The sequence below is a fragment of the Thalia democratica genome, chromosome 2, assembly GCF_965202585.1.
Source record: "Thalia democratica chromosome 2, ktThaDemo2.hap1.1, whole genome shotgun sequence".
In the NCBI taxonomy this organism is placed as follows: domain Eukaryota; kingdom Metazoa; phylum Chordata; class Thaliacea; order Salpida; family Salpidae; genus Thalia; species Thalia democratica.
In genome coordinates, this window is record NC_139166.1 from 48,240,051 (window position 1) to 48,267,604 (window position 27,554).

At 25.4% G+C, this 27,554-nt stretch overlaps 2 protein-coding genes across 6 annotated transcripts in view; one reads left to right on the top strand and one right to left on the bottom strand.

Annotated features, from left to right (window-relative positions):
- Positions 1–971: 971 nt before the first annotated feature.
- LOC145830140 (uncharacterized) overlaps positions 972–27,554 on the bottom strand; it is a 46,084-nt gene continuing 19,501 nt past the window's right edge. For 3 of the 5 annotated variants that reach the window (XM_082938028.1, XM_082938029.1, XM_082938027.1), the window contains exons 19-40: positions 25,898–26,008; positions 23,261–23,365; positions 22,510–22,686; positions 22,287–22,448; positions 21,575–21,727; positions 21,065–21,181; positions 20,215–20,361; positions 17,861–17,986; positions 16,824–16,922; positions 16,564–16,665; positions 15,667–15,762; positions 15,457–15,534; positions 15,310–15,399; positions 14,614–14,733; positions 9,279–9,476; positions 9,003–9,143; positions 2,902–3,090; positions 2,581–2,670; positions 2,436–2,515; positions 2,194–2,302; positions 1,748–1,884; positions 972–1,451 (exon numbers count right to left, since the gene is read on the bottom strand). In XM_082938028.1, the coding sequence (XP_082794154.1) occupies positions 1,373–1,451; positions 1,748–1,884; positions 2,194–2,302; positions 2,436–2,515; positions 2,581–2,670; positions 2,902–3,090; positions 9,003–9,143; positions 9,279–9,476; positions 14,614–14,733; positions 15,310–15,399; positions 15,457–15,534; positions 15,667–15,762; positions 16,564–16,665; positions 16,824–16,922; positions 17,861–17,986; positions 20,215–20,361; positions 21,065–21,181; positions 21,575–21,727; positions 22,287–22,448; positions 22,510–22,686; positions 23,261–23,365; positions 25,898–26,008 (2,706 nt within the window). In that variant the 3' untranslated portion in view covers positions 972–1,372. The remainder of the gene's footprint in view (positions 1,452–1,747; positions 1,885–2,193; positions 2,303–2,435; positions 2,516–2,580; positions 2,671–2,901; positions 3,091–9,002; positions 9,144–9,278; positions 9,477–14,613; positions 14,734–15,309; positions 15,400–15,456; positions 15,535–15,666; positions 15,763–16,563; positions 16,666–16,823; positions 16,923–17,860; positions 17,987–20,214; positions 20,362–21,064; positions 21,182–21,574; positions 21,728–22,286; positions 22,449–22,509; positions 22,687–23,260; positions 23,366–25,897; positions 26,009–27,554) is intronic. The other 2 variants (XM_082938031.1, XM_082938032.1) reach the window with 2 other exon arrangements.
- LOC145830190 (uncharacterized) lies at positions 10,624–12,280 on the top strand. The gene is made up of 3 exons (XM_082938104.1): positions 10,624–10,802; positions 11,035–11,557; positions 11,641–12,280. Exons 1-3 carry the CDS (start codon positions 10,624–10,626, stop codon positions 12,190–12,192), a joined length of 1,254 nt encoding a protein of 417 aa, XP_082794230.1. The 3' UTR covers positions 12,193–12,280.

Consider the following 27,554-nt stretch of genomic DNA (forward strand, 5'->3'; position numbering starts at 1 on the left):
CGAAATTTCAAACTGCAATAAAAAAATTAGGGGTAGACAGTTTTTATAAGTCGAGGGAAAATTTTTTGAGATAAACCTGCTCGCGGGCTACACTGTATAGAAAAGTGTCTTTGAAAGATCGCAAAAAGTTTAAATCATAAAAAAAAAAAAACTGATATTATTAACAAAAGTTTGAATTTTTTTTAATTATTTATTTGTGTTTAATTTGCGTAATACAAAGTAGTTCCAAAACAACAATTTTTAAATATACAAATATAAAATTAAATACAATTTTTGTTTTTAAGGACAGTTGATTAAAAATTATAACTTACTTACATTTTTACTATATAGAACATTTTCTAAATAGATTTTAAAATTTTAAAATTTGTTAAACGTATTCTAATCCAGGGTTGCCTAAAGTGGGCCATAAGCTGCAAAGGGGCCAAAGGAAGGGCATGAGGCAATAACATGAAACTTTTACTAAATATTCTGAAATTGAAGTTTAAGAGCAAAACAAAGGTCTTAACCGTGTTTAAACATTAGTTTATTGAGAGTGGGGCCATACCTTTTTATTTTTTTAAAGGGAGCCTTATGAAAATTTTTTGTGAAACCCTGGTCGAAACAAACTTAACTTAAAACCTTTAAATAAACTAATTTCAACCTTACTTTTATAAATTATGAAAAAAAAAACTGCTTTAAGCAAGCTTTATTTAAAATACTAAGTGAACAAATCGATAATAAACGATCAAGTTTATTTTGACAAGCAAAAACTAAAGTTTTGTCACGAATTACTTTAAAACTGTAGTCAAACTACTTTTTTTTTAATTAAGAATACTACACGAAACAAAATTATTCTATATTTTATTGACGTGCTTCTATCAAAACCGGCTAATTTTTACTACGACTTATAGTTTTAAGCAGTTAATTAAAGAAAAATCATATTTACTTAAGACTTTAAATACTAATGAATTAATAACTTTGTACCAACGTAATTTTGTTACTAACTAGTTACGTTTAAACTTTTATTTTCAGCTAGTCAAAATAAATTTATTAGTTTACTTGTGATTTGTAGTCTATTAACAATATTCATTTAAAGATAAGATATGTAGTGGTTTCATACACATAGCTTATTAAAAAACATATTTTATTTAAGTAATCATAAAAAGTAGCAGTAAACGATAAAAATAAGGCAAGAACTTCATTGGTGTCATAACAAAAAGCGAAAAAGTTAATTCAAAAAATGAGGCGTTATTTTTGGGTGTCATAAGAAGTATGTATAACAAACAAAACTTAACTTACACATAAAACACTAATTTTGTTTTGGTTTTTCGAAAATGCTTTACAGTCAAAAATTTTTTAATTCTCATAAGGCTTAAATATAAATTAACTTATTTTATATAGAAGTGAACAAATTTTTGTCGTCAGATTCTTGATGCTTAGATGCAGTTTTACTCGGAAGTGGTAAATTTAGGCTGTAGAATTAAAATACTTTTAAGTGATTAGTGATACAAAACTGATATTTCTTATCATTAAAAGTACGATTCTAGTTTAGTTTTTATCGTTATTAATGATTTTATTTATGGTAGTATGAATAAATATTTATTTTATGTGTTTTAAATTAATATTTTAAGAAATTTAATTCTGTTAAAAAAACTAAAAAAAGTCGATAATAAATATGTAATAAACAGAATTTAAAAGTATAAGATTTTGTAGCTTACTAAATATTAAGGTAAAAATAATTTAAACGGTAAAAAGCATTCAAAGAAACCTTTTTCTTAATTGTTTATTTTCTTCTTCAACTTTTTTGTATTTCTTTTGGAAGTTGTTTTGCACTTTTTCCAAGGATGTAACTTTTGCGTTAGTTTCAGAAATCTCTTGCTCAAGAGATTGAATGTTAGAATTCATCTATTTCGGATTTTTTAAATAAGAAATTTTTAGATAGTGGTACTAATGAAAGAAAAAGTTAGTTGACGACATCAATTAGTTTTTATTACTAAGGTAGTTTTTAAAACATTCTATAAATTTATAGTTTGAAAGTTATCAACTTAACCTTTTTCTCTGATTTTAAAATTATACTATTTATTTCTTTTATTATACTGAAAATTATAAACAAACTATTTATATTTTTATTTCAAACTTAAAAAAAATGTGCTTAAAAAGTTTAGTAGTTTATAAGTATAAAATATGAGTAAGTATTAACATACAAAAACTAACCAAGCTTTTCTCTTTGTTCATTTTGTTTATTTCAATTTCAGCTTGTTTAATTATTTCTTTTAACTTTAATTTAGTTTTGTGATGGTTTGTTTCTATTTCATTCAGCTCTCTAAAATGTGAAGTATTTTTAGGTTTTTACTTAGAAAAATTTCAATTAAAGTTTTTTATTTAAAACAAAAAATAACTTTCGATAAAATCTTGAAATACTAAAAACAATTTTAAAAAGTTTATAAAATAAAAACTTCATTTGTCCGTCAAGTTTTCCTTCTAAAAACTTGTTCTTTTTTAATGATTCCTCCTCTAACTTCTTTGACTCTTCAACCTGCAAGAAAACAATTGAGATTACATTTTTCAACAAGGGTAGTTTACCTTTACAATCAAACTAACTTTTGACATCAACTCTTTTGTGTCACTCTGAAATTTTTCTGATTTGCTTTTTTCAATGATAACTTCGTCTTTTAATTGTTCTGCTTGGTCCTTGTAAATAAATAATCAACTAGTTACTTATCATACATGTAATTAACTTATTCATACGGTTGGTAAAGTTTACACACTAAGTTTATAACTTAATAAATGAATGTCTATCAAATAGAAGTTACAAAATGTTAAGTACGATATATAAAAACAGAGACAACCTTAAAAAAAAATAAAACTGTCTACCTCAAAAAAATTTAAGAAACTTAATGAGAAAAGAAAACACTTAATAACTTGTAACACTTCTACTTTAGCTGCAAGCTCATCCTTTTCTTCCTCATAGTCGAGCACTCGAGAGGACAAGTATTCTATTTCGTCACGCAGCTTGCTCACCAACTCGTCACTGGACTTGTCGTCGTTGTCAGAGTCGTTGCTAGGTGACATCATTTTGGATCGGAGAAGTTTTGATTTGAGTTGTTCAACCTAAGAATGTAAGAGTAATGTAAGGAACTCTAATACTAACAAACTGAAGACTTCTTAGTTGTATATACAATTCTACACTTGTTTTGAAAACGCTTAATGAGCAAAAAATTAAGAAGATGTTTATCAAGAAAACACTCTACTATTAAATTTTTTAAGCTTGAGTTTTACATTCTCTTATAACTTTTATTTATTAATCTGTTAATGTTTTATTTTATTCCAAAACAAAATTAATTTTAGAAAAAGTTAATAAAATAATGTCAACAAATAAATAGTATTTGATATTATATTTAGTTTAATTGTTCACAAGTTGTTAAAATAGCTTTAAACTTGTATATATTTTTATGTTTTTTATTCTTTTTAACCTATATTTTAAAAGTTTAAGTATAAATTTGTTTTAAACTATACGAAAAATCAATTGACTAAAAACTTTACCTTTATATTAAATACACTTTACTAACACAAAAAAATTAAAATTTAAATTAATATAATGATTAAAACTTGAGTGTTGTAATGATTCATGGTTTACTTAAACAAAACTTAAATTTGACTTAGCTGCTTATACTTAAAGTGTTTATTAAATAAACAAAAGTAATTGCGCAAAATAAGTGTGTTTTTTCATAAGTGACAGATGATTAAATTGTATGTTTTATTTACTGCTTGCTTACTTATATAAACATTAAAAGTTAGACAATTTTTTCTAAAATAAGCTTTGGTTTTTTTTTAGCTGAAATATTTTTTTTTCTAAATTATAGTCATGTTTGTGTATGTTAAACTTTAACTATGTAAAGTTAGAATATTAAAGTTTCAGGAAACAGACATATTTGTTTATTATTATTAGTAAAGTTATAAAGTTTTAAACAGAGTTTAAGTCATAGTCCAGAATCTTTAAAGTACTTTGAACAAAAAAACAGTACATATAAAACATGTTTTTAAATCTAGTAGTTTCATGTTCAATACCTAAGTTAAAGTTTTCAATTTATTTAGTAATTCTAGTACATACAATTTTCATGTTTAAGACTCAAAACTTTCTATTTATTTATTATAGTATCTAAATTATCTACATTAAAAATGTTTAGTTTTGCTTTATAGTATCTTCAATGTTTTGTTTAACTTTTGATTTTCAGATTTAAATTGTACCTGAAGATCCCTTAAAGGGTGAAACTTAGTTTTGCAAATTAAATTTTGATTAATTAATCTTGTACATATAGAACTAGAGTTACTTTATACCAGGGTTTCCAAACTTTTTTTTTTCAAAAAGCTTCCTTTTAAGAAATTTAGTATGCTATGGTCCTCTCCAACAAGATTACTCAAAAAAACTAACATTAAAAACACTTTAGACCTTTTTTTTTGCTCTTCATCTTCAACTCCATAATATCTAGTGTAAGTTTCACAACCACAATTAATAACACCTAAGGCCTTTTTTTTTGCTCTTCGTCATCAAATCCAGAATATCGTAGAATAGTATAAGTTTCAAATTCTTTACCGTTTATGGCCCCCTAAATTTCTGTCATGGCCCCCAACTTGGTCCACTTTAGGAAACCCTACTTTATACAGTACTATATTGTCATTCCAAATGAGTAACGAAAATTTGTTTGTCATATCCATACAAAACCTTGTTTCTAATTAATGTTTCTTGAAATTAGTATCTATAAGATGATCAATTATTTTTTTTAAATTTGTTAATGAAAAAATGTTTCACTCGTTTAAACCAAATCAAACGAGATCATTAGTTGAATAAAATATTCTTTAAATACAGTTCTATTTTATTGAATTGATAATTCTCTTTATCATTAATTCGAAAATTTTTATTGTGATCAATAAAGTAAAAAGGACACAATATCGCTTTTCTAATCTAAAGTTGAGTACTTTACTAACGAAAGCAATATTAATATGGAAAAAATCTTTACGATGATAACTAATTGCATTGTTAGAGTAATTATGTAGGCAAATAAGTGCGTAATATTTTTTACTTTAATATTAAATTAGTACATTTAAGTCAAATTGAATAAAATATTTTATCAAAGTTTATGAATGTGTACTTTGAGTTCATTTTATAAAAATCATCTAAAAGTTAGTTAAAATTAGTGATGTACCGGACTCACTATCCGGGTCCGGGTCCGGCCGGATATTGCCATTTTTGTCTGATATCCGGATCCGGCCGGACTCTAATTTGAAAAAAAAGTCCGGATCCGGTTCCGGCCGGATTCTAATTTGAAAAAAAAGTCCGGATCCGGTTCCGGCCGGATTCTAATTTGAAAAAAAAGTCCGGATCCGGGTCCGGCCGGATCCTAACAGAGATCCGGCCGGACCCGGATCTAGTTAGTAAAAAAGAGCATACTGAAAAGTATTTATTTAAAAACAAACCCTGTGTAAATTAATAAGAGTCATTTTCGTCAGTTAAAATTAAACACCTACCGTGATTGGCTCATTTTGTACACGTGACTAATTTACATTTGTTTACATTTAAACTATGAAATAAACATTTCAGAAATGCAACTCTTTACATATGTTGTAAAACTGAAAACTTTGGAATGAATACTTGCATTATTTATTGTTTAAAGTTAAACTCAGAGAATATTTAGAGTTAATATGGTTGAATGTACGAGCCAATGAGAATCATATGACGAAATGTTTCAAACTAAATACTGATGCAACAAAACATCAGAACACGGCAGGCAGTTTATATGTAAGCAGTTAGTTAGTTTGGTGTGCAGCTTGAAGCAACAAAATATCTTGAACTTTTTGGTGAATGCTTATTGTAAGTAGTGTTATGTTTTAAAAGTGAATATTTCAACTGGTGTTTAATTGTTTAAATATTTAAGCTAGGTTTATAGTTTAATAGCTTATTAAAAAAATTTACAGTTTCTTCTTTATTAAAAGTTTTATTTAATTTTTAGTTTATTGTTTTAAGTTTTTTGATATAGATTTAAATAGCTCCCAGTTTTCAAAGTGTTACCAAAGTAATTAATAGTTTGTATATGCTAGTATTTCTTGTTGTGATTTATATAAAAGATTTATCACTCAAAACTGTCGTGTCTGATTATAGAAAGTAGTCTCAGTTAGAATTTAGTATTTGTTAGATATTAATTAAATAAGGTAGGGTTTAATTATGATGGGTAGTACTAATAAGTTAAGTGTACCACAATCAGTCCACAACTTTACTACCAAATTGTCAACCTTTGCTAGCTGTTCTACTGATTATTAGATTAAAGTATTTTTTTTCAGTTTTCAAAAACCTCATTCTGACTCAGGCTTGTTTATACTCACTCTAGCTAGTTTTATTGACTTCAACAGTGGCAACCCTGCTAGTTTGAAAATTTTTGGGAATTTTAGAAAGTCTTGGACTGCCTCAGGCTAGTTTAGTTTTTTATAAAAACTCAGGCTAGTTTTCTTTTAAATTTTGAATTAGTTTGAGCTGATCCAGTTTTCAATATTTGGTAATTTTCTAGTGTATTTTGTTCAAGAACTTGATTTCAGATTTTTAATTGTAAATAACACCTAAATTTAAGAACCTTGTGGCTAGCTGTTCTACTTATTATTAGATTAAAGTTCTTTTTTTTTCAGTTTTTAAAAACCTCATTCTGACTCAGGCTAGTTTATACTATAGATGTAGCGGACTCACTATCCGGGTCCGGGTCCGGCCGGATATTGCCATTTTTGTCTGATATCCGGATCCGGCCGGATTCTAATTTAAAAAAAAAGTCCGGATCCGGTTCCGGCCGGATTCTAATTTGGAAAAAAAGTCCGGGTCCGGTTCCGGCCGGATTCTAACTTGAAAAAAAAGTCCGGGTCCGGTTCCGGCCGGATTCTAACTTGAAAAAAAAGTCCGGATCCGGGTCCGGCCGGACCCAAAATTGTGGGTCCGGTACATCACTAGTTAAAATTTACATAAGGTGTACTAAATTTTAGTTAATTTCTCAAAAAAATAAAATAAACTATTAAAGTTATTAAATATGAAGGTTATAAAATAGCAAATGTTTGAAATAAAATAATTCATAAGATTTGCTTTTACCTTTTTCCCTAGATTTTATATTATATAAAATATTTTGTACTAAAGTCAATAAATTGGTTGAAGTGGTGATAAACAACGATTTCGAAAAAAGTATATACTGAGGTTATATTTTGTTTTACTAGAATATGTTAATTTAAGTATGAATATATTAATACTTGAAATATACTTGCGCGTTTTGAAATAAATGTTTACACTTAATGTTTCTACAAATAAATATGATAATTCTTATTTATTTAAATTAAAGCCACAAAAACAATTTTTTATAATCCCTATAAAAACAAGGTTAAAGGTAAAAAAAAATAATTTATCTTGTGTGATACTTTTCAATTTGTTTTTTATAACAATTATATTATATTTTATTTGTAACTAAACAAGTCTTTTTTATTTAAAAATATTCAAAAAATATATTTGTTATCTTCTAATAAAAATAAATTTAGTTAAAACTAACAGTTATGACCATAGCTGTTTTTGTAATGTTTTAATTCCTAAAAATCGTATCATTCATAGGACAAAATAAATATTTACGTTTTTGCACGATTATTTAGTTACAAAATTACTTATTTGGATTTTTTTAAATGTGCTACAAACAATTACATCAGGTTTTATTGAAACGATGATAGGTTCTGAAATATATAAACACTTACAATAACTTAATGATTTTATTTACTTAAAATATAATTTTCTATGGAGTATTCTTCAAAACTTACATGGTTTCTTTAATTATATGGCTTTAAACTAATTACTTTTAATGTTTCATTTTCATTTGATTTGTTTTGTTAAAAATAAACTAAACAAATAGAAACATGTTGTTTTATTAAAACAAAAAGAAGTCTATATAAACTTTTCGGTGCACGACAACTCAAATTCTGGCAACCCAAAATATACACATTTAGTTGCTGTTAGCTATCTCTTTAAAAAAGAATTTTTAAATATATTTTATACTATTGTAACCCTATTAACTACCTACTTGACCATTTTTTGCAAAATTTCAAATTTTTTTTATGTATGACTAAAATAACTTTTTAAAAATAGCAACTTTTAGTAATTTTGAAAGTTCCATTTTTTAAACTCTTTTTTTTCCTGTCATAATATTATTAGTTAGAACTACAAGAGTATGAATAATTTTTTTCAAGTATGTTCAACTTTTTGAATTGTTTTTTTTATTTTAGTTAGTTTATTTTTTAAAGAGTTTGAATTGTCACGTAACCACAAATTTCACATACACAACTTTTGTCTAAAAAGTTCATCAGCCTTATAAAAGCCATCAATCAAAATATGACTAGGTGTTATGCTAATATTTTACTGCTTTTAAACAATAAATAAAGAAGGTTGTTGAACTTTTGAACAAAGTAACTTTAAAAAAGGTTGGAGAGACCCTTCTGTTTAAAATTTGCAATGCCGCATTTTTAACAATGTCAAGTTTTATGGTAGAATATCTTATATAATAAATATTAACTTAATTTGTGTTTTAATAATGAAAGTGTTTGCTTGAACTATATTGTCTCAAATAAACTTTTAAATTAAACTTGTAATACTTAAAAATACAATTTAAACTAACTATAAATAAAATTTATTGTGTTTTAACTTTTTTCCGGACAATAAACTTTTCATTAAATTCGGTAAATTTAAAGAAAAATTTTTTTTTTCAATTTAATGGTTTTCTCGATAAACTTTTTTTAAAGTTTTTTAAAAACAGTAAAGAATTAATGTTCTGTAAATTAATTTAAAATTTTGTTTCTGATGTAATTTATATTTACTACATTCTTTTTAAAGACAAACTTTGAAATTTAAAAAAGAAAACTCTTTAAAAATGTTTACAAACTATTTGAAATTATATATAAATTTATCATGTAAAAGTAAGAATAGTACAATAGAACCATAAAATGTACTTAAATGTTACCTGTAGAGTCAGTTCGTTTTTATCTTTGCTATGCTCTGCCAGCTTCTCTCTCAGCACACGAACCAGATCATCGACCTCTTCCAGTCTCTCTTCTGACTTCTCTGATTTTGCTTTTATTTCTCCAGATTCTCCAAGTGCCATCTATAAAAACAATTAAAAATATCCAAAGACTACTTATATATATGTAGTGTTTAAATTCTATCGTAAACAGGATTTCAATTTAAACCTACAAAACATAAAGGAGGAGAAAAAAAAGAAAAAATAAACTGTGGATACTTTAAGATCAGACTCGAGCTTTTGGATTTTTTGCATTTTTTCAGCCTTTTCTTCTCGTAACGCCTTCAGTTCTTCATCTCTTTTGCACAGAAGGCTTTTAAGGTGCTTGAACTGATCATCAGATTCTTTCATGTAATTTTCGATCTGCTCCATTGAATCATCTGCTGATTTTTGATGTATCGACGTCAGCTTTTCGATCTGAGTTCGAAAAATACTGAAGTATAAAAAAGAAAAAATCTCTAACTTGTTTGCAATTACTTTTAGATAGATAAAAGAAAATTGTTTAGGAATAGTAAAGTGAGTTTAAATTTAACTTACAAGGCTTTTTTTGTTGTTTTCCATTTTAAAGTTTAAGAAAAGCAAACCCTTCAAACTTTTAATTAATAATATTAAAGAGCTTGAAACAAAAAATAAATAAAGTAATTAGTCTAAAAAACAACTTGCTGGAACGGTTTAACCGATAAATTTTTATTTAATTTTGCAAAGTCATTATGAAAATATTTTTAACAAGTTTTCTAATTATCATGATTTTCTATAAAAATTCTTTACTTGTTAAGTAAATATAAAAGTGATTATTACAGCATGATTTTCTCATGCTGTATAAATAAACTATAAAGAAGCAAATATTTTTCTCTACACTAAACAATAATGACAAAAAGCTTTCACTTGTTAAGGGCCCTTAAATTTTTAGTATTCAGTTATCTTTCACTACGTCAACGAATTAGTAAGTTAGAAAAAATTTTTGAACCTTTGTCTGTTCTAATCTAAACATTCTGCTACTTTTATTAGCAAAAAGTGTAATAAAGTTCAATTAAATTTTATGCAAATAAAAAAGTTACAAAATACTTTGTTTTCATAAACAATTACTCTTAATACGCTTGTCATTGAATAATAACAATATACATTTACTTTACTTTGTGTTCAGAAACAATTGATCTTATTACGCACTTAACTCAATTATAACAAAATATACCAACTATTTTTAACTGTACTGAATACTAGAGTTTATTTAAACCTCATAATGCATTTAAAATAAATGAAGCATAAGAAACGTATAAGTGCCGTTTGAAATGGTCGATGTAATTTTCTAAATTGTTCGTGCGAACAATTATGACGCAACAAATTTTGTGTTTCGTGCTTAACGATGTGAGACGAAACTTAGTAAAAAGAAATTCGATAGTCCCAAATTTGAGAGAAAGGCTTCTCTGCAATAGGTGAAGAAAAAATAACCTCCGGCGGGTGTACATATATAAAGCGGAGAACAAAGTAGAGCTACAACAAATAATTTCAAGTTGATAAAGAGACAACTAAAGTTTAAAAGCTGAAAAATTAACCAAGTTTCAAAATGAGAATGCAAATGACAAAAGTTTTACTGCTAATTGTGGCAACGCTGATTTCAACGAGCTACCAATCGTGCTCGAAAAAGGAAGCAAGAAAGTCGCAACGTGCTAGATTGAAGAAGTTGAATGAAGACCATGCTGTTGTTATCGCAGAGTTTCTATATAACGATGACGGCTTATACAAGTAAGTAGAAATTTATAGGACAGTGTTGCATTTAATGTATAGTATGAAATATGAAACTAAAAAACTTTTAAAACCTGTTTAAATCGTGCTTCTTTTAATTTTTAAACAAAGCAAACTTAACTATATTATATATGTTTTTTTTTGAAACTAAATTTAAAAATAATATAATTGATTTAATAATATAATTGAATTAACTTAAACTATTAATGTTAACAAAAATACCTTTTTTCAGATTTGGGCTTGTTGAGACCTGGCCAAACTTTAATGCTGGTCTAGACAAAAGAAACGAAGGGGCTATCATCACAGTGAGGGTGCCTGAAAATTTTCGAGATTGCGAACGAAAAATTAGGATTGAAGAGCATTTTTATCTAATTCTCCAAAAAGACAGCTCCGACGAAAAAGCCGAGTTTAGGCTTTTAGAGCCGTTGGTTCCCTCCAGGATGCCGAGAATCAGGAAGCACGTCCACACGGCAGTTTGCAATCAGGAAAACACCTGTCCCAAACTTGCCGTAAAAATACCCAACGACAAAATTGTCAATGCCAATTTTATTGATGTGACCACCTGCAGGGTTCAAACTCAGTTGAAAAAGGACGCGTACAAAGTGGAGTGGTTTTATGAGAACGACAGCGGTGTTGACGTGCTGGTGAAGGATTCGGAAGAAATTGCTACTAAAGAGTCAAACGAGGGGTTGAGTCTGTATCTCAAAACGAAATACGACCATTCTACCTTTTACACTTGCAAAGTGACTATTACAGTAAGTTGATTTTTAAAGTAGAAATAATGCTAAAATTACTGTTTAGTCCAGAATTGTTTTATTTACTTTCTCTTTTTTAACAGGAAACGGGCGAGCAGTACAAGCAAACGATTGAAATTTTTGTCAAATCGCAGCATGAGACTTTGTGCGAACCTGACTACTGCAGCTACCACGGAAAATGCTTCAAAAACCCATTTAACGACGTGGACCAGCGCAAGTCCTGCCGCTGCGACCGCGGCTTCGACGGCCACAAGTGTCACCTGCGCGTGGCGCACGAGCAAAACCCCGACGTGCTTAAAACTGCCGACGGGACGCCCTTTCCCGCGTCGGGATCCGCCGTTGTCGGGTCCCTGATAGTTCTGAGCGTGCTGGTGGTTGCGGCCGCCTTCATGATTTTGAAGAGAGTTCGAAGCACCGAAAACAAAGTGGTTTTGCTGCTCGAGTCGCGCAAAAAGTACATGAGCGACAAAACGAGAAAGATGATTTTTCAGGGGGTGACGACGTCAAGTTCTAGCAATGTGAACTCGTCCAAAACTCCAATGTTGGCGAGTTCGCTAAACAACTCGATGGATAACTTTAATTTAAATTCGGCTAGTAAGAGTTTTACGCCTAGCTCAACGAGAAGTGTGAGATAACAAATGCTTAAAAATATTTATTTATTTTTTTAACACAACTTTCATATATTACTTTTTTGCTTCATATGTCAGAATATTACCGTGCACTGAAATGATTAAGCTGCTTTTTGTTACATTTGTTTATTTGTTTTGTTTATTTATATTTGTTGTTTATGTTTTTTTCTAGTTGCTTGTTTTATCGTTGACAATTTTGATGACCACTGAGTAATAAATCAAATAAAAAAATGTTTTTGTTGTTACATTTATGAGTTTGTTAAACATAGATTAATTTTAAGCAACTAAATGAATCTAAAAGTTTTTTTTTCAAGTATGTGTTTTATTTATCACTAAAAACTACTTTAATTTTAAAATTTTTTATTAAGAATCAATATTAAAAACTTATACATAAGAAAACTTTTATATACATAAAAAATTATTTAGTTTTGTAAAACTTTTGCTAGAAAAACTTTATCAATAAGTCTTTAAAACAAAAAATATAGTTCTTAGTTTGATTAACTTGTTTAGAACAAAATTAAAAATATTTAAAAGTTTTTCGATACATAAAATAAGGAATGAAAAGCATTGGTTGAACATCGTAAATTAAAAGATGTTATAGTTTAACAAAAAAATTAATTTGATAATTCTGTATATTACTGGAGATTCATAATTTATTTACAATGATTAAATTTATAAAAAATTTTGTAAATTAGAACAATTTTAAACCTGCCAGATTAAAAAAAAAAATAAATTAATTAAAGTTAAAACAAGATTTTTGCAAAATCCAAAAAATTGTTTATTTTAAGCAAATAAAAACCATGATATACTGAAAATTTACATATCTATAGTATATAACTATAAAGTTAAGTTTTTTCAATCTTTCCAAACTAAGATAATAATTGTATTTTATAAATTCTGATGACAAAAATGATTGATAATTCTAAATAGAACAGCTTTTTTTCGATTTCCCGATATCTTTGAATTTGTAGAAAATTTTAAATACTCAACCAATTTAATTTTTTTTTAATTTAATAGTAGTTTTAGTTCAAATTGAAAAAAAACAAAATAGCTAAAATATAAGTATTAAACGGTGTAAATAAAAAACTTAGTATACTATTTTCTATAAAAATTTACAAAATGTAAGTTCAGTTACAATAAATTTTTAACAAATGAGGTTAATAAAGCTTTAGAACTTATACAAAAAGTCCAAATACAAAATTATTTAGAAAAGAAAAGTATAACTATAATTTAGAAATTAATTATAAAAGTAAGTTATTTATAGTTATTGTAAAGCTGATTACTATAGTTTTGTTAAATTATGCTTTAATATATGCTATAAAAAAGTATTGTTTTTTAAAACATAAGCTTTTTCTATTATATCAATTATAAATTGCTGATTTAAAATAAAACAAAATGTTGTTATACAGTTATTTTTAACTTGGCGTAAAATTAACGTATAATTTGTTTATGAGGGAATTTTTTAAAGTGTTTTAAAAGCTTTATTAATGCTTTCACAACAAGTTTATGTATCAAAAACGTTTCAGGTAAAAAAATAATTTGTTTACTAACAGTTTAAACAATTCTTAAACAGCTTATACTTGCGACAAAGTAAGTATTTTTATGCTGTTATACAAAGTTTAAAAAAGTGGTTGTCATAATTTGTCTTTAAATTGTTTCAACATACTTTTTATATATAAATCAATTTCAAATATTAAAAGTATGTTTTGAAACAAAAAGTGTGACCTTTTGATAACTTATACGTATGAAAAGATTAATAAACTAGTAATCGTTTATAATTTAGTTAATTCTTTGTCATGTGTGTTTATGCGCACTTTGAAATAATCAATACACTCATTACTTTATGAAAGTTCTACTTGTTATCTCATGAAGAGAAATCGCTTTAGGAAACTAGCATAAAAATCTAAACAAAGTTTAAATATTATTTATGTTTATTTTTGCAAAAACTAAACATTTTCGGAATTACTTACGATACAGTTTTGAATACACATAATAAAAAAAACAGAAAGTTTTTTAAAATATTTAATTTAGTCTGATCTATAGAGCAATATGATTGTAATTAAATGTGGTCGTTTTCTAAACAACTAAAAATATAAAAAAATAATAAAGTGTTTTAACAGTATGTTTTAGAAAAACTTTGTATCTTTTATTCTAATACATCTTAAAATAGCTAAAAATATCACAGTTAATCGTCTTTATACATGTTCTTTTGCTAGTTTTCTTAAAATTTAAAACCAAGAAAAGCCTACTTAATGTAAAATTATGTTTTCAAATTTACAAAACTCAGATTAAGGTTCTAAAATGGTGCATTTATTTTGTGAAAAATTTTTTTTTGTAAAACAACTAAAAGTTTAAGCAAAACGTAGTTAACACTTAAAATGAAATAATAAAAAGCGGAGTTCACAGTTGAAATAATATAACTCTTACCGTATTTTTTTGTTTTGATATTGTTTCTTCGAGCTTTTTGTTTTTAGTTTCCAAAATCTCTGCATTTTTATTCAGATCATTCAACTTCTTTTCGTTTTCAGATGTTTGACGGTCATTGTTCTTTAAATATTTTATGATATTATAACAACACTGCTTTTATGAACTTAAAAACTATGTAATTGGTTTACAATTTAAATTTTCTTTTTATTACTTAGCTTAAATCAGAATTTTTAAGTATCTATGAAACGTTTAGAAACGATTTTGTTAAACAATTTATACAAAAAGTAAATTATAACTGAATTGTGTTTATTAAAGCAGAGTTAAAACTAGTTTTGTAACCTAACAAAAAAGTTTATATATAAAACGAATTTTATAGAACGCTAGTTAGACTAATAACTTGCCTTTTTTAATTTTAGAAACAAAAACATATAGGTCTAATTGAAAACTACATTGTCACATTTTTGTCATCATGTAACTATAAGATATAATTATTATTAGAAAAAAAAAGTTAAAGGTTAAACTTTTCTAGTAAAAATTAACTTTTAATTTATTTAATTGTATTGTTAACTTTTTGATTTAAATTTATTAAAGCTTAATATATATTTGATACATCGTATTTATATAGAGTTTAAAACTTTAAAAATGGTGACATCAGCTAAAAATTGTAAATCAGTTAATAAATTTTTGTAATCTTACTTCTAAATTTTTGACAAAGTAAGTGTTTGCTTCTTTTTCGTTGTTTAATTCAACGACTAAGTTATAGTTTTCGTTTCTTAAATCTTCATTCTGTAAAAAAAATCTTTTCAGTTTACTAAAAAGTTTTCAGCTAATATAAAATTATACCTCATCTAACAACTGGCTTAAGCTGTCAGCTTGCGATTGTAGATTTGCTAATTCTTCTTTTTGTTCATAAATTGTGACCTTTAAAAACAAGTTATATAAGAAATTGAAAATTACAAAATATTAAAAACTTCTTTTTATGCTTTTAAAAAGTAGTTGTTGTTCGATGTCTAAACAAAAGTTTACTTCAGTGAATTTAGAAAAAGTAAATACCTGATCGTTTTCTACTTTCTCCTTTAGCTTTTTAATTTCGTTCTGCAGACTTCTAGGGTCATAATCGTTTCCATTGGTTACTGTCATCCGCTTTATCTGTTGATCAGTATTGCGTCAGAGCAAACATCGGAAGTTAAACTGAGCTATTATGTCACAGGCCTATTAATTGCGGCCGATACGGATTAGGAAATAAAAAAGTCATAGATATTAATAGCAGAAAAGTAAGTGATTTGACGGTCAACCTCAAACAAGACCAGTATAAAGTTATTGCGATCTTGCACAATAAAAACAGTTGTTAAGTATATATTATAATGTAAGGCAATATGTAAAAATTAGTCGCTTATAAATTGAAAACAAAAACCTTAAGTGTTTTATTCTTTGACTTCACAGAAAATTATAAAATTAAAACTGCTATAAGGAGAATTTTCAATAGCAAGCATGCAAAATTAGTTATTTAAACTAAGAAAGTTTAAAATCTGTTAAGTATTCATTTTTACATTTAAAACTAAATTTTAAAAGTGTTTTTGTTACTTTAAAGGTTTAACTATGAAATTAATTTGTGTCAAAAACATGCCATAAAGTACTAAAAATTTCGTAAAAGTTATAATAAATTACATTAACTGTTTTGAATTCGATTGAAAAATTTTCAATACAGTCAAAAAACTAAATTTTGCCGGATATTTTAAAATAAGAATTATTCGATATTTTAAAATCTAGCTAAAATAAAAAAACTGCTACTTCTAAGAATAATTTTTTTATAAATTGCTACCACCCGCTTAATATTTGTACTACTAGCTATAATAAAAGCTACAAAACCTGCAAGTACCAAAAAGTCCACAAAAAACAATTAATTAAAAAAATATATGTTGCACAGATTCATAGCTCCGTCTTTAATACCTCTTCCCGCATTTTGTTGATCCGCTTGTACGAATCTTCAACTTCTCTCGATTTTTCTTCTAGAAGTTTCTGAAGATCTACTCTATCGTCGTCGTTGTTATGCTGCATGACGTCACCGTTTAAATAATGGTGAACAAATAAATATTTTTGCTCAAAACCCGACGTCATCTCGAGCTACATTTTATTAGAGCTTAAAATTTGCTATTTTAATTAACTTAGTTATAAAGAAAGTATATGTTTAAGGTGTTTAATGAACTCACATATTTATTTTCGAGCATTTCTATCTTTTCAAGCGCTTCGTCTCTTTCGTTTCTGATTTCGTTTGCGTTTAAGCGCAGTTTCCCAATATCTTTTTTGTTCTATTATTTGAAATAAATTAGTTTCTCAAAAAAAAACATAAAGATTTAAACTACTATTTATAGTTAATTTTTTTCCATTTTTTATTAGATAGACAAAAAAAATATACTAGCTAGAAGTTTTATTCATTTAAACATGCTTGGTAATTTTTTGACGAAATTCACATTTAGTTTCAATAATAAAAATTTTTTGTTACAGTTGTGTAATGAAAGATTTTTTTAGCTTTGTCACTGGTCAAGACAAACAAACTATAAATTCTTTTAAACTGAACTAACTTAAGTTGCGCAACTACATTATTAAAATTTTTATCTGTTTACTTCAAAGTTTAACTATTTTAGGTCAAAGTACACCTTTCTAAACTTTTAAACTTTATATACTCAGATAATAAAAACTACTTTAAGCTAATCATAAGTATTTACTACACTTAAAACTAACAACTTTGAATAGATTTTTGAGAAAACCGTTATATAGGTTGTTCCGATAAACATTCATTTATGTACTTTAAAATCAGTAAGCTTATATTAGTTTGATGAACTTTTATGTTAAAAACTGATATGTAAAAACATATTTTAGTGTATATTTTATAATGTATCTGAGTCCAAATTTCGAGTTTAAATTAATTGAATTGCTGTTAATTATCTTTAATTATAAAATAATTCTTGTATTAAACCAAGGGTCGGAAGTCCATTAAAAGTAATGAGACGGAGTCGCTAGTTATTTTTTTGCTGGTTAGAATTAATCAAAAAAGAGTCTTATTCGAATTGATTATTTATTACTATACTAAAAAAGAAAACAATGTTTAAAAGCAAGAATCTTATTGTAGTTTGTTATGACTTTAATTAAGTTTTTTTGAACAATACTTAATATAACTGCTTGAGATAAAGGTTGAAAATGGTACAGCTTTAGTTAGACCTTAGGTTTTGTTAAAACGAATACTAACCTGAATTTTAAACTTTTCAGCTTCAAACTGTAAAGTTTCAATTTTTCTGTCTTTTTCGTCACAGAGCATTGACATTTCGTGTCTAATATTTTCACATGACATTTGTTCTGCTTCCAACTCTGTTAACTGTGACAAAAAAATAATTCACGCTTTTAAACAACTCATTTTTCATAAAGCAATAAATAATACCACAAGATTAATGTAATATAATTAGTTAAAATTTTAAAATGATTAAAACTAATAAGATTTACAATTATAATTACCAGAAAAGAAAAGTTTATAAGATGTCAAACAAAAGGAACTTAAAAATAAAAGGTAGATTAAGGATAGCTCTTAAATATATTTATAGGTACAAAGCTATACTTCAAATATTTTGACTGAAAAAATAGTAGTAGAAAAAACGTCATAGTTTGAAATAGATTAGTAATGTCTTACATATCACAATAAAATGTTTGCACGAAGGTTCTTTAAAATTTCATTCTTACTAACAGTACAATTGTATAGCTTTAATTGAAAACTTTATAGCCAAAAATAACTAAATAATTTAAATTTAAACAGCTGCACATCAATATTTTTTTTTTCATTTAAGTTTTTATTGATAACTTATTATACAACAGTTTAATATATAATTTTATTAAATTGAATTATTTTTTTGTTAGCTTTTAAAAAAGTTATTTTTTTTAAAACCCTTTTCAATCCCAAAACAATATATTTGACTAATAGTATAAAAAAATTATCTTTAAATTCTACTGACACTATGAAAATTGAAAGGTATAGTATACAGATTCACTTATTATTTTGTTTAGAATTTATAAACAGTTTTACACAAAATTTCTAGTTGATCTAGTTTTATTTATTAAAATTTAGTTCAAAAGCTTAAGATTTATTAGAAATTTCTTTGAAAAATCAATAGAAAAAAGTATTTTAACTAAAAATATAGATAAAGAAGAAATTAGTTTTCGAAAATATGCAGCTTAACAGTTTACGTGTATTAAATTAAAACCATACATAATTGAATTATTTGTAAAACGTTTAAAAAACTTTTTTAGTCATCATATAAATTTGTAAATAAACTCTAGTCAGTTTTGCTTGCGTAAACTGTATGTAAAATTATAAAAGACTTACAAAGTTTTATCAAGAATTTTGTTAAAAAAAGCCGTAGTGTTTTGTATCAAAGCTAATCAAGTAAACATTTAAGCTTTTTACAAACATACAGGTCAATGGAGTATTGTAAAAAATAAACAATATAAAGTTATCGTCATTAATGGTTACAGACTTTAACCTATACTTAAAGAACTTTACTTATGTGAAAATATTTTAACACTTAAGTATGATGCAATTAGCCGGTCACCGTTACTTTTGAGAAACGGTATACGTCGCCTTTAAACGCCTGCAAAAAGTAAACATATGATGTTAGATCTAAGTTAAAATTACTGAATGTGTGTAAACGAAACTTTGACCTCTATTTACACAGTAGACCGGACATTACCAATTTTTTAGTTACAAAAAACAAATTAAATTCTTTTGTAGTCCCGAGTTAACTAAATATTTGACTTTAATAAATAAGTCTTGCATAATGTTTCTTTAAAGTTTAATGAAAAGAAACAATACTTTAGATTAGCTATTAAACGTTCTTAACCAAACACAGTCCATAACATAATGAAGTTTTAAACAAATCAGTCTGGTTTAAAAGTATAAAAGAAAATCTTTATTTTTGTTATACTTTGTTGATTTAAAAATCACGGTCCAATTTTAACACATTTTATGTAAGCCATAAGTCAAATTTGTTTTTTAGCATCAAAACTATTAAAAATAAATTAAATACTAAAAAAATCCACTTTTATTTTTTTGACGAATCTAAAATCGTCAAGCTTGTAGAAATTATTATACCTATATATTTTTTAAATTAAAAAATATAAATTTTTATCTGTTGTAGTATAAATGCATTACCATAATAACACGTTACTAATATAAAAAGTTTAAGATAAAATTAAACACTTAAAATAGTTTCTATTAGAAACCATTATTTTTAAATGTTTAAATTTAAAAATAATGTTAAACTGTTTTTTTGTTTGAATGTTCGTAACAATTAATTCTAAAATAAAATTTATATTTAGTTACTTTTAATTTTGATTATATATTTTTAAACTTTTATAAAAAATGTAACTTTAAATAATTTTAAATTCTCTAAAGTTTCACAGTTAATTATAAAATAACATAAAAACAGCTATATTTTATAATTAGAAGATTATTACTAAAAAAATAAGCATGATCCGTGTTTCTTATGATGGTTTTTGAAACGGTATAAGCTGAACAACTGAATTAATAAGTTAAACATAAAAGTAAATTTTTACCCATTTTTCAAGGTCGTGCATTTTGTTTTGAGCTTCCTTGTTTTCTTCCAACTTATCAACGAGCTCATTCTCGTACTTTTTATTTTCCTTGTCAAGTCTCACGTTTTCCTCTTTTGTTCTTTTCAAACTTTCCTCGGAGTCACGCAACTTGTAAATATTGTTTTAGTTAACGTAAAGTGAAAAGTTCTGTTAGCGTATGGACGCTGTTTGAATAGTAAAACAAAATTGTTTGTATTGGCGGCGGAATTTAAGCAATTTTTATTTACGTATCTGAAAGTTCTAGTTGGTTTGAGCAACTGAAGTGTGTAAAAAATGCGTCATTATTTGATTACATGAGAATATAAAACGAAAAAATAAACTTTTATATTAAGTTTGGCAGGGCATAATTCAAAAAGTAGCTTTTAATACAAAAGTTAAATAAATAATCGGTAGATATTATAAAAAAGTTTATGATGGTAAAAACGATTTAAAGAGATAATTCTCAATAACTCAGAATTAGTAGAATTTGAAATGTCAGAATTTTAATTGTCGTGCACCCTAAATATTTGGGTGTTGTTACAGCAATCAAAAAGAATATTTTTAGCTAACTTTAAAAATACTTTTGAGAATGTTGAAACTTCTATGGAAACGATATAACTTCAAAACAAAACAAAAAAGAAAATTTTGAAAAAGTTCGTTTAAGAATTTAGAGCTTCTATTATTGATTAATTAGAAACTAAAACTAAGCTACCTCACAAACAAAAAAAATAATCGAAACTGTATATCTTTAAGAAACTTTGGAATTATTTTTTAAACGCTCTTAGGATTCTTATATTTTATATTACATTTACAACTGTTTTAAAATAGAAACTTTATTTTTTAAGTAGTCTTTGTTGTCCTGAAGCTCTTGGTTTTTTAGTTTTAATTTTTCTAAAAGTTTGTCAACTTCTTCGTTTTCTTCGTCTACTATTTGTTTTTCTTTTTCAAGCTAAACAAAATAATAATATTTAAATTGTTTTATAGTTAAATTAAGCTTTTGTTTTAACTTTAGTATCGATTAAACTTTATAACAAAGTAAAAGTTTCAAATTTATTTCTTAATTTTGGTTTTATTTTTAACAACTATTTATCTACGTTAAACTATTTTTCGAAATAGTAAAATTAAATTTGTGAATACTATTATTTAAAGAATACAAAACTTATCTCAAAAAAAGAAAATAAATAAAAAGTTGAAAACACAGCTAAAATATCTAACATACAGTTGATATTTTTATAGTTATTATAGTTATCATTAAGAATTCAGTCCAAAAAGCTAGAATTTTTTTTTAAACAAGAAAGCTTTTAAAACAGTTTAAAAGAATTCGGTTTAATTAATTTCTTACGAGTTTTTTCATTTTATTTTTCTCAACTTTCAGTTCAGACAAACATTTTTCTGAATTTCTCAACTTTTTTAGTAAATTGAAGTTATCATTTTTTATTTCATCAACTTTCGTAATTTGCTCATTTAAGTCATTTTCGGAATTTTTTAGCTCATCCTAAATGTTTATTGTCAATGTTCAAAAATATATATACAGGTTGAAAACTATGAAATTTGTTTTATGATTGTATGTTTTGGTATAAATTAAATATTTCATTTAGTACTTTTAAGATACTTTTTGTTAAACATCTCTGCAACAGCATTTTAAAATGAATACTATAAACTTTGTTATGGCAAAAGATTCAACTTGTCATATCTAAGCAAACTTTATACATCCATTTAGTAAATTGTTTAAGAAATAGAAGAAAATTTAATCACAAATAATGAGTATTTCAAGACATTTATCATGCATAAAATTAATCAAAACGGTTTCGTTACATTTAAACACACCCCATATAGTATATGATTCATAGAAATTCTCACGCAATTTTAATTTTAACTTAGCTTTAAACAGTCTTCTATTTTTTTTTAATTTATAATAAAATATCAAAACATGCTTAAAGCTTTTTAAGCAAAATTGGTGTAGTTTAAAAAGAATGAATGACTGTTACAGATTGTCAAAAAAGTGTGAAAAGCTTTTTTAAAATTAAAAAAAAATATTTTAAGTATTTTAAAACCTTAAGTACTGAAGCTTGAAGTGACAACTTTTGCTTGTCGTTTATGAGCAATGTGATTTTCGACTGCATTTTTTTGATGTCAACCATTAATTGATCTTTTAAAGCAGTCATGTTCTCCCTTTCTTTTAACTCTTCTTCAAGCTCGATGTCCATTTTTCGTAACTTGGATTTTTTTTTTTAATTAAAATAGGACTAAAAACAAGTCAGTTTTGTTTAATAATACCTCTGTCTGCAATTTGTTATTGGAACGCTCCATGTCTCTGAGATGCTTTGATTTTTTGTCTATCTCCTTTTTAAGTGTTTCTATTTGTTTTTGAGCTTCTCTTTGAAGTGATTCGAGATGGTTAATTCTTTCGTCGGTCTTTTCATCAGCCAGTTTTTGAGTAGAAGAGCGATCAAACTTTAAAACAGGTAGTAATAATATTTTACTGTAATAACAGTTTGCTTTATTTCTAAATATTTGTTGTAAATGTTTGAATCTTCACTAATTAAAATTAAAGCATTAACAGATTACTATTATAGGTGTAGTTTTAAAACACTAGGTAATTGTTCTATACTAGATCCTATAGGTTTTTGAAAATACCAAATAATAAACATTTTCATTCAAAATGTTTGAAACTAGAACAAATATTCATTAAATGAGAATTAAAACAACAAAACTAAGTTAAACTTCATTACTTCTTTTAAAAAATCTAAAGACGAAAAAACTAATAATTATTAGAAAAAATATTTTAACTTTAAGAAAGTTCATAAGCTATCGATATTTTTACAACATTCAAATGAAAAAAAACAACAAATATTTACAAGCGCATTACAACATCTAAAAACCTTATTTACAATGTAATCAAGAACAATTTGTAAATGAGTTGTATTTTCTTTTTCTTTTATCAAAGCCAAAGTTGTAGCTTCTACTGTTTTCTAATATAGCAATTAAAAATTTAAAACAGCTTTAGAAAAAATAAATAAATATTCACTTTTGATTGATTTAACTCCTGTTCAAGTTTCGAGTTTCGCTTTTTAACTTCAGCGTACTTTAGGTCGCTAGCTGCTACCTGGTTTTCAAGATCGACCACTTGTGCCTGAAAAAAAAATTATCTAAAAAATTTTTATTATGAACTATCTAAATTTTTAAACAGTGATTCTAATCATGCATTTTAAAAACTTATAAAACTATTATAAGTAAAATATTTTATTAGTACATAGCTTTGTTTAATTAGTCATAACTTTAGTTATACACAACTATTCAAAACTAATTATATTGTTACAACTATTAGAAGAAGTACTTAACAACTTGTATGACTATGATATTTTAAATTTATATATCTATTAAATCATTTATTTTAATATTTGTTTGTTGGTTTAATGATCTTAAATTATAACTATTAACAATTTAAAACATGTATATTTAAAGATTGATCAGTATGACGTAAAAACCAAACTTGCAAGCCTGCTATTCTCAAGCCTCGTTTTCACATTGCGTAATCGTAATACAAATAGCTAAACAGTTTACCTAAACACAATTTTGACAATAAAAACTACAAAACAAAAACATCAAAAGTGACTTTAATGAGTTTTATATAGTATGTTTTTAAAAGTATTCTTTAAAGCTCTTTGACGTCAGTTTGTAAATTTAACTTTCATACATAATTTACTTTCAAAAAAGACGAAAACCTATATAAAAACAAGTTGAACATAAACGTTTTAAAATCAAAAGGTTGTTATAATAAGAAAAAGCTGACGTACATAGCAATTTAAATGTTCTATAGAGTCTTTATAGTGACTATACGTGAAAGAACACAATTTAATAACAACCTAGTGTATTTTTGAACTTTGAATTTGAATTTTTTGAGTATTACAAAAAACACAAATATGCTTAAAATGTAGTTAACAATACGTAAAAATGCCAATTGTGACAAATTATGCTGCAAAAGTAAAATTGTAAAATTGTTAGTGATAAAAATAGATAGATACAATGAAACTAAAACAACTTTCCTTTTGTAAAACACTGTAGTAAAAAGGTCATAGTGGTAGAATAAGGCGTAGGTATCACAAAAAAATATTTGTGTTGATCCGGTGTAACATTGAGAAAAGATAAAAAATCAAATTGATAGTCCTTAAAATAACTATAGTGTTTTTTGTTGTAAAAAAACTTGTTTGAAAAACTATCAATCGTAAAACTAAAACCTAATTTTCGAACTTTGTTTTTAATCAATACAAACATACTTATTGATTTGTAGTCAAAACTACTTTTGATATTGTTTACAACACCTTGCGTTTTTTGTTATGAGGATTTTTAATAGCTGTCTTTAATAGCAACTAAATAATGGTAGTATATTGAGTATCATAAAATAAAGACAATAAATTAAAAATATAACTATTGTTTTTAATTGCAGTTTAAAAGATTTTAACGATAAATTTAATGTATTAAAAGTAAATAGCTTTAAAATTAAATTGTGACTTTCCTTAGGTTATAAAATTTGTAATTTATTTTTAAAAACTAAATATAGCACTAGACTAATACTTGGTAAGTTATCGTTAAAATTTTTTTTGAAAAACTTTTATGAGTTAAATTAAAGCATTAAGTAGTTTTTTGTTAGTCTTAATTAAAAAAAAACTCCATTATCTTTTTAGTGTTCATAAAAAAACTATGAACAATTGTGTAAGATGTATGTTAAATAAAAATTTAAATTAATGTTTTTATGACTAAGAATCGTAATACTATTGCATATCTACAAGTTTAAATATTGTACTTATTTAATTGTTTATAAGCTGTATAAGCTTAATGTAAACATAAACCTTTGCTACTTAAAAAATATTAGAAAGTAGTGTAATGATCTACCTAGTGGAGAAAACTTTACAAACAAATATCTAAACCGTTTATAGTAAATTTTAGAGAGAAAAAAAAAGTCAAGCTTAACGAAAGGTAAACTATTCAAAATTATTTGTACAGCTTCATCAAATAATATCTTTTAAGTATAATTTTAAGAAGAAAACAATAAGCTTTAAAAATTCAATGTGCTGTAGAATCTAACTGAAAAAATAATTGCATTTTTTAAAACAAAAATAAAATAAAATATTTGTGCTTTATAAAACCAAAAATATTGAATGTGTTTTTATGTTAAAGCTAAAAATACGATCAAAGAAAACATCGGTGAAAGTCCAACAGAGCCTAAACCTGGAATTTCGTATGCCGTGAGACAAGTTTAAGTTAACATAAAGGTTTGATCGAAGTGGAATGATTAAACCATTGAGGTTAACAATATATTTAAAAACATAAAAAATATAAAAATTAGTTATATACGGTAAAAAAAAAGTTTTAGTATTTAAAAAATCAAAGATTTATTTAGTTTGAATGATTTTTAAACATGAGCAAAAGTGACTTTTTTAAATAATGATTTTAGTTTAACTTGTTTTCTTAGTGTAATTCGAGATTTCAACATACTTTTGCATGTTGCAATTTAATTTTACTTTTTAAGTATGCAACAATAGTGTAAATGAATATAGTTAGTAATTTTAGGCTGAAAGTTAAAATAAATTAAAAATAAATTTAATTAAAAAAACATTTTACTGGTATTTTTTTTCATAACAAAAATTAATCAATGATAACTTACCTCGACTTGCCTCGAAAAACGTTCGTTTTCTTTTCTCATTCTTTTTATTTCCATTTCAACTTCTTTCGATCGGTTGTTACTTCTTGAATGTTCCAACTCAAGGTTACGATTCTTTTGAATATTTTAGACATAACACAAAACGGTTTTTAATGCTTAAAAAATGTATTTAAAATGACTTTGGTTATAGTAGAAACGGATGAATTTAAGTTACGCAAACTAAACTTTGAAAAATTAATTTACTTTTTAATTTCAATATAACAAGAATAAATAAAGGAACTTTTATTAATTTTTCTATCAAAAAATGTTGCTTTAACTACTTACTTACAAAAATTAATAAAAAGGAAAAAAAAAAGAGTTTTAATTACTTTTTCCGTTTTTTCAAATTTAAAAAACTAGAGCTTAAAAGTCGTGAGGCTTCAAATTGAAAAGTATTTGTCTATAAAACACGGCTTGGATCTAGTTCTCTCTAAATCTAGTAGTCATTACTGATATAGAAATCACAGTTTTGACTATTGTCTACTTTAGTATAGTTTTTTGCCTTAATCTATTTTGCTTGTTTGTGAACATGTATTTTTCTTATGTTAAACTTCAGAAAATGCAAAACCATAGTAATTTTGCATAGTAACACAAATTTAACATAGTATAACATAGCTCTTTTTACAACTTACTATAACATTCATAAAATATTTAGAAGAGCTTTAAATTCAAGTATATTTACTTTGTAATGCTAATATTCTTATATTTTACGTCGGTTAAAAACCCGGTAAACATCTAAAAATTGGGAAGATTACTCTTAATAAATTAAGGATTAAATGAAATAAATCTATTCATGTTTGTATAAAATAAAACTATCTAGATATTTTAAAGTATTTTTTTAATGTCTATCATTCTAAGAGGTATCAATAGCAAGTAATAAATACTTATATTAAACAATAAGTTTATTTTATGTCATTACAAAGATGTTTTACTTAAAAAGTGTTGTTTTAGTAGTTATACAATAACAAATTGTACAAAATTAATTAATGAAATTATAATAACATAACAAAAAAAATATTAATGACTCTACGTATTTAATAATAATTTTAATCTTAAAACTGTATTTAATAGCGAAGCAGAGGGATAAATTCCAACCAAATTTTTTTAAACATACAACCAAAATAAACCGTAATGAAATTTTATAGGTAATAATAAAAATTGATAGTAAAGCTTAAAAGTATAGGCTACGATGCACGAAAACTACTTATGATAACTAATTAAAAGGTAGATAACATTAAGAAAAATAAAAATAACCAGCTTAAAATAAAATATAGAAATTTGTTAAGTTTTACTCCCGATATGTATAAGTAGTATTCTAAAAGTTAAAAAGAAGGTCTCTTTATACGATAAACAAGCTCAATACCAAATGCGCCCCATAAACTTTTTGATGCATCTAGGTACAACTAGTACTAAAGTAGAGCATTTGTATAGTTTTTATGTAAAGTTTCATCCCGAAAATTAGTTTTTAATGATTTAAAAAACGATAGTTTTACAACTACATCATACCTAAAGTGTTTTTAAACTCTCTGTAACACTTACTTTTTTACTTTTATAAGATATATAGTTGTAAAAAATATTTATAATTAACCTACCAAAAAAAAGTTCACGTCACTATTAGTTT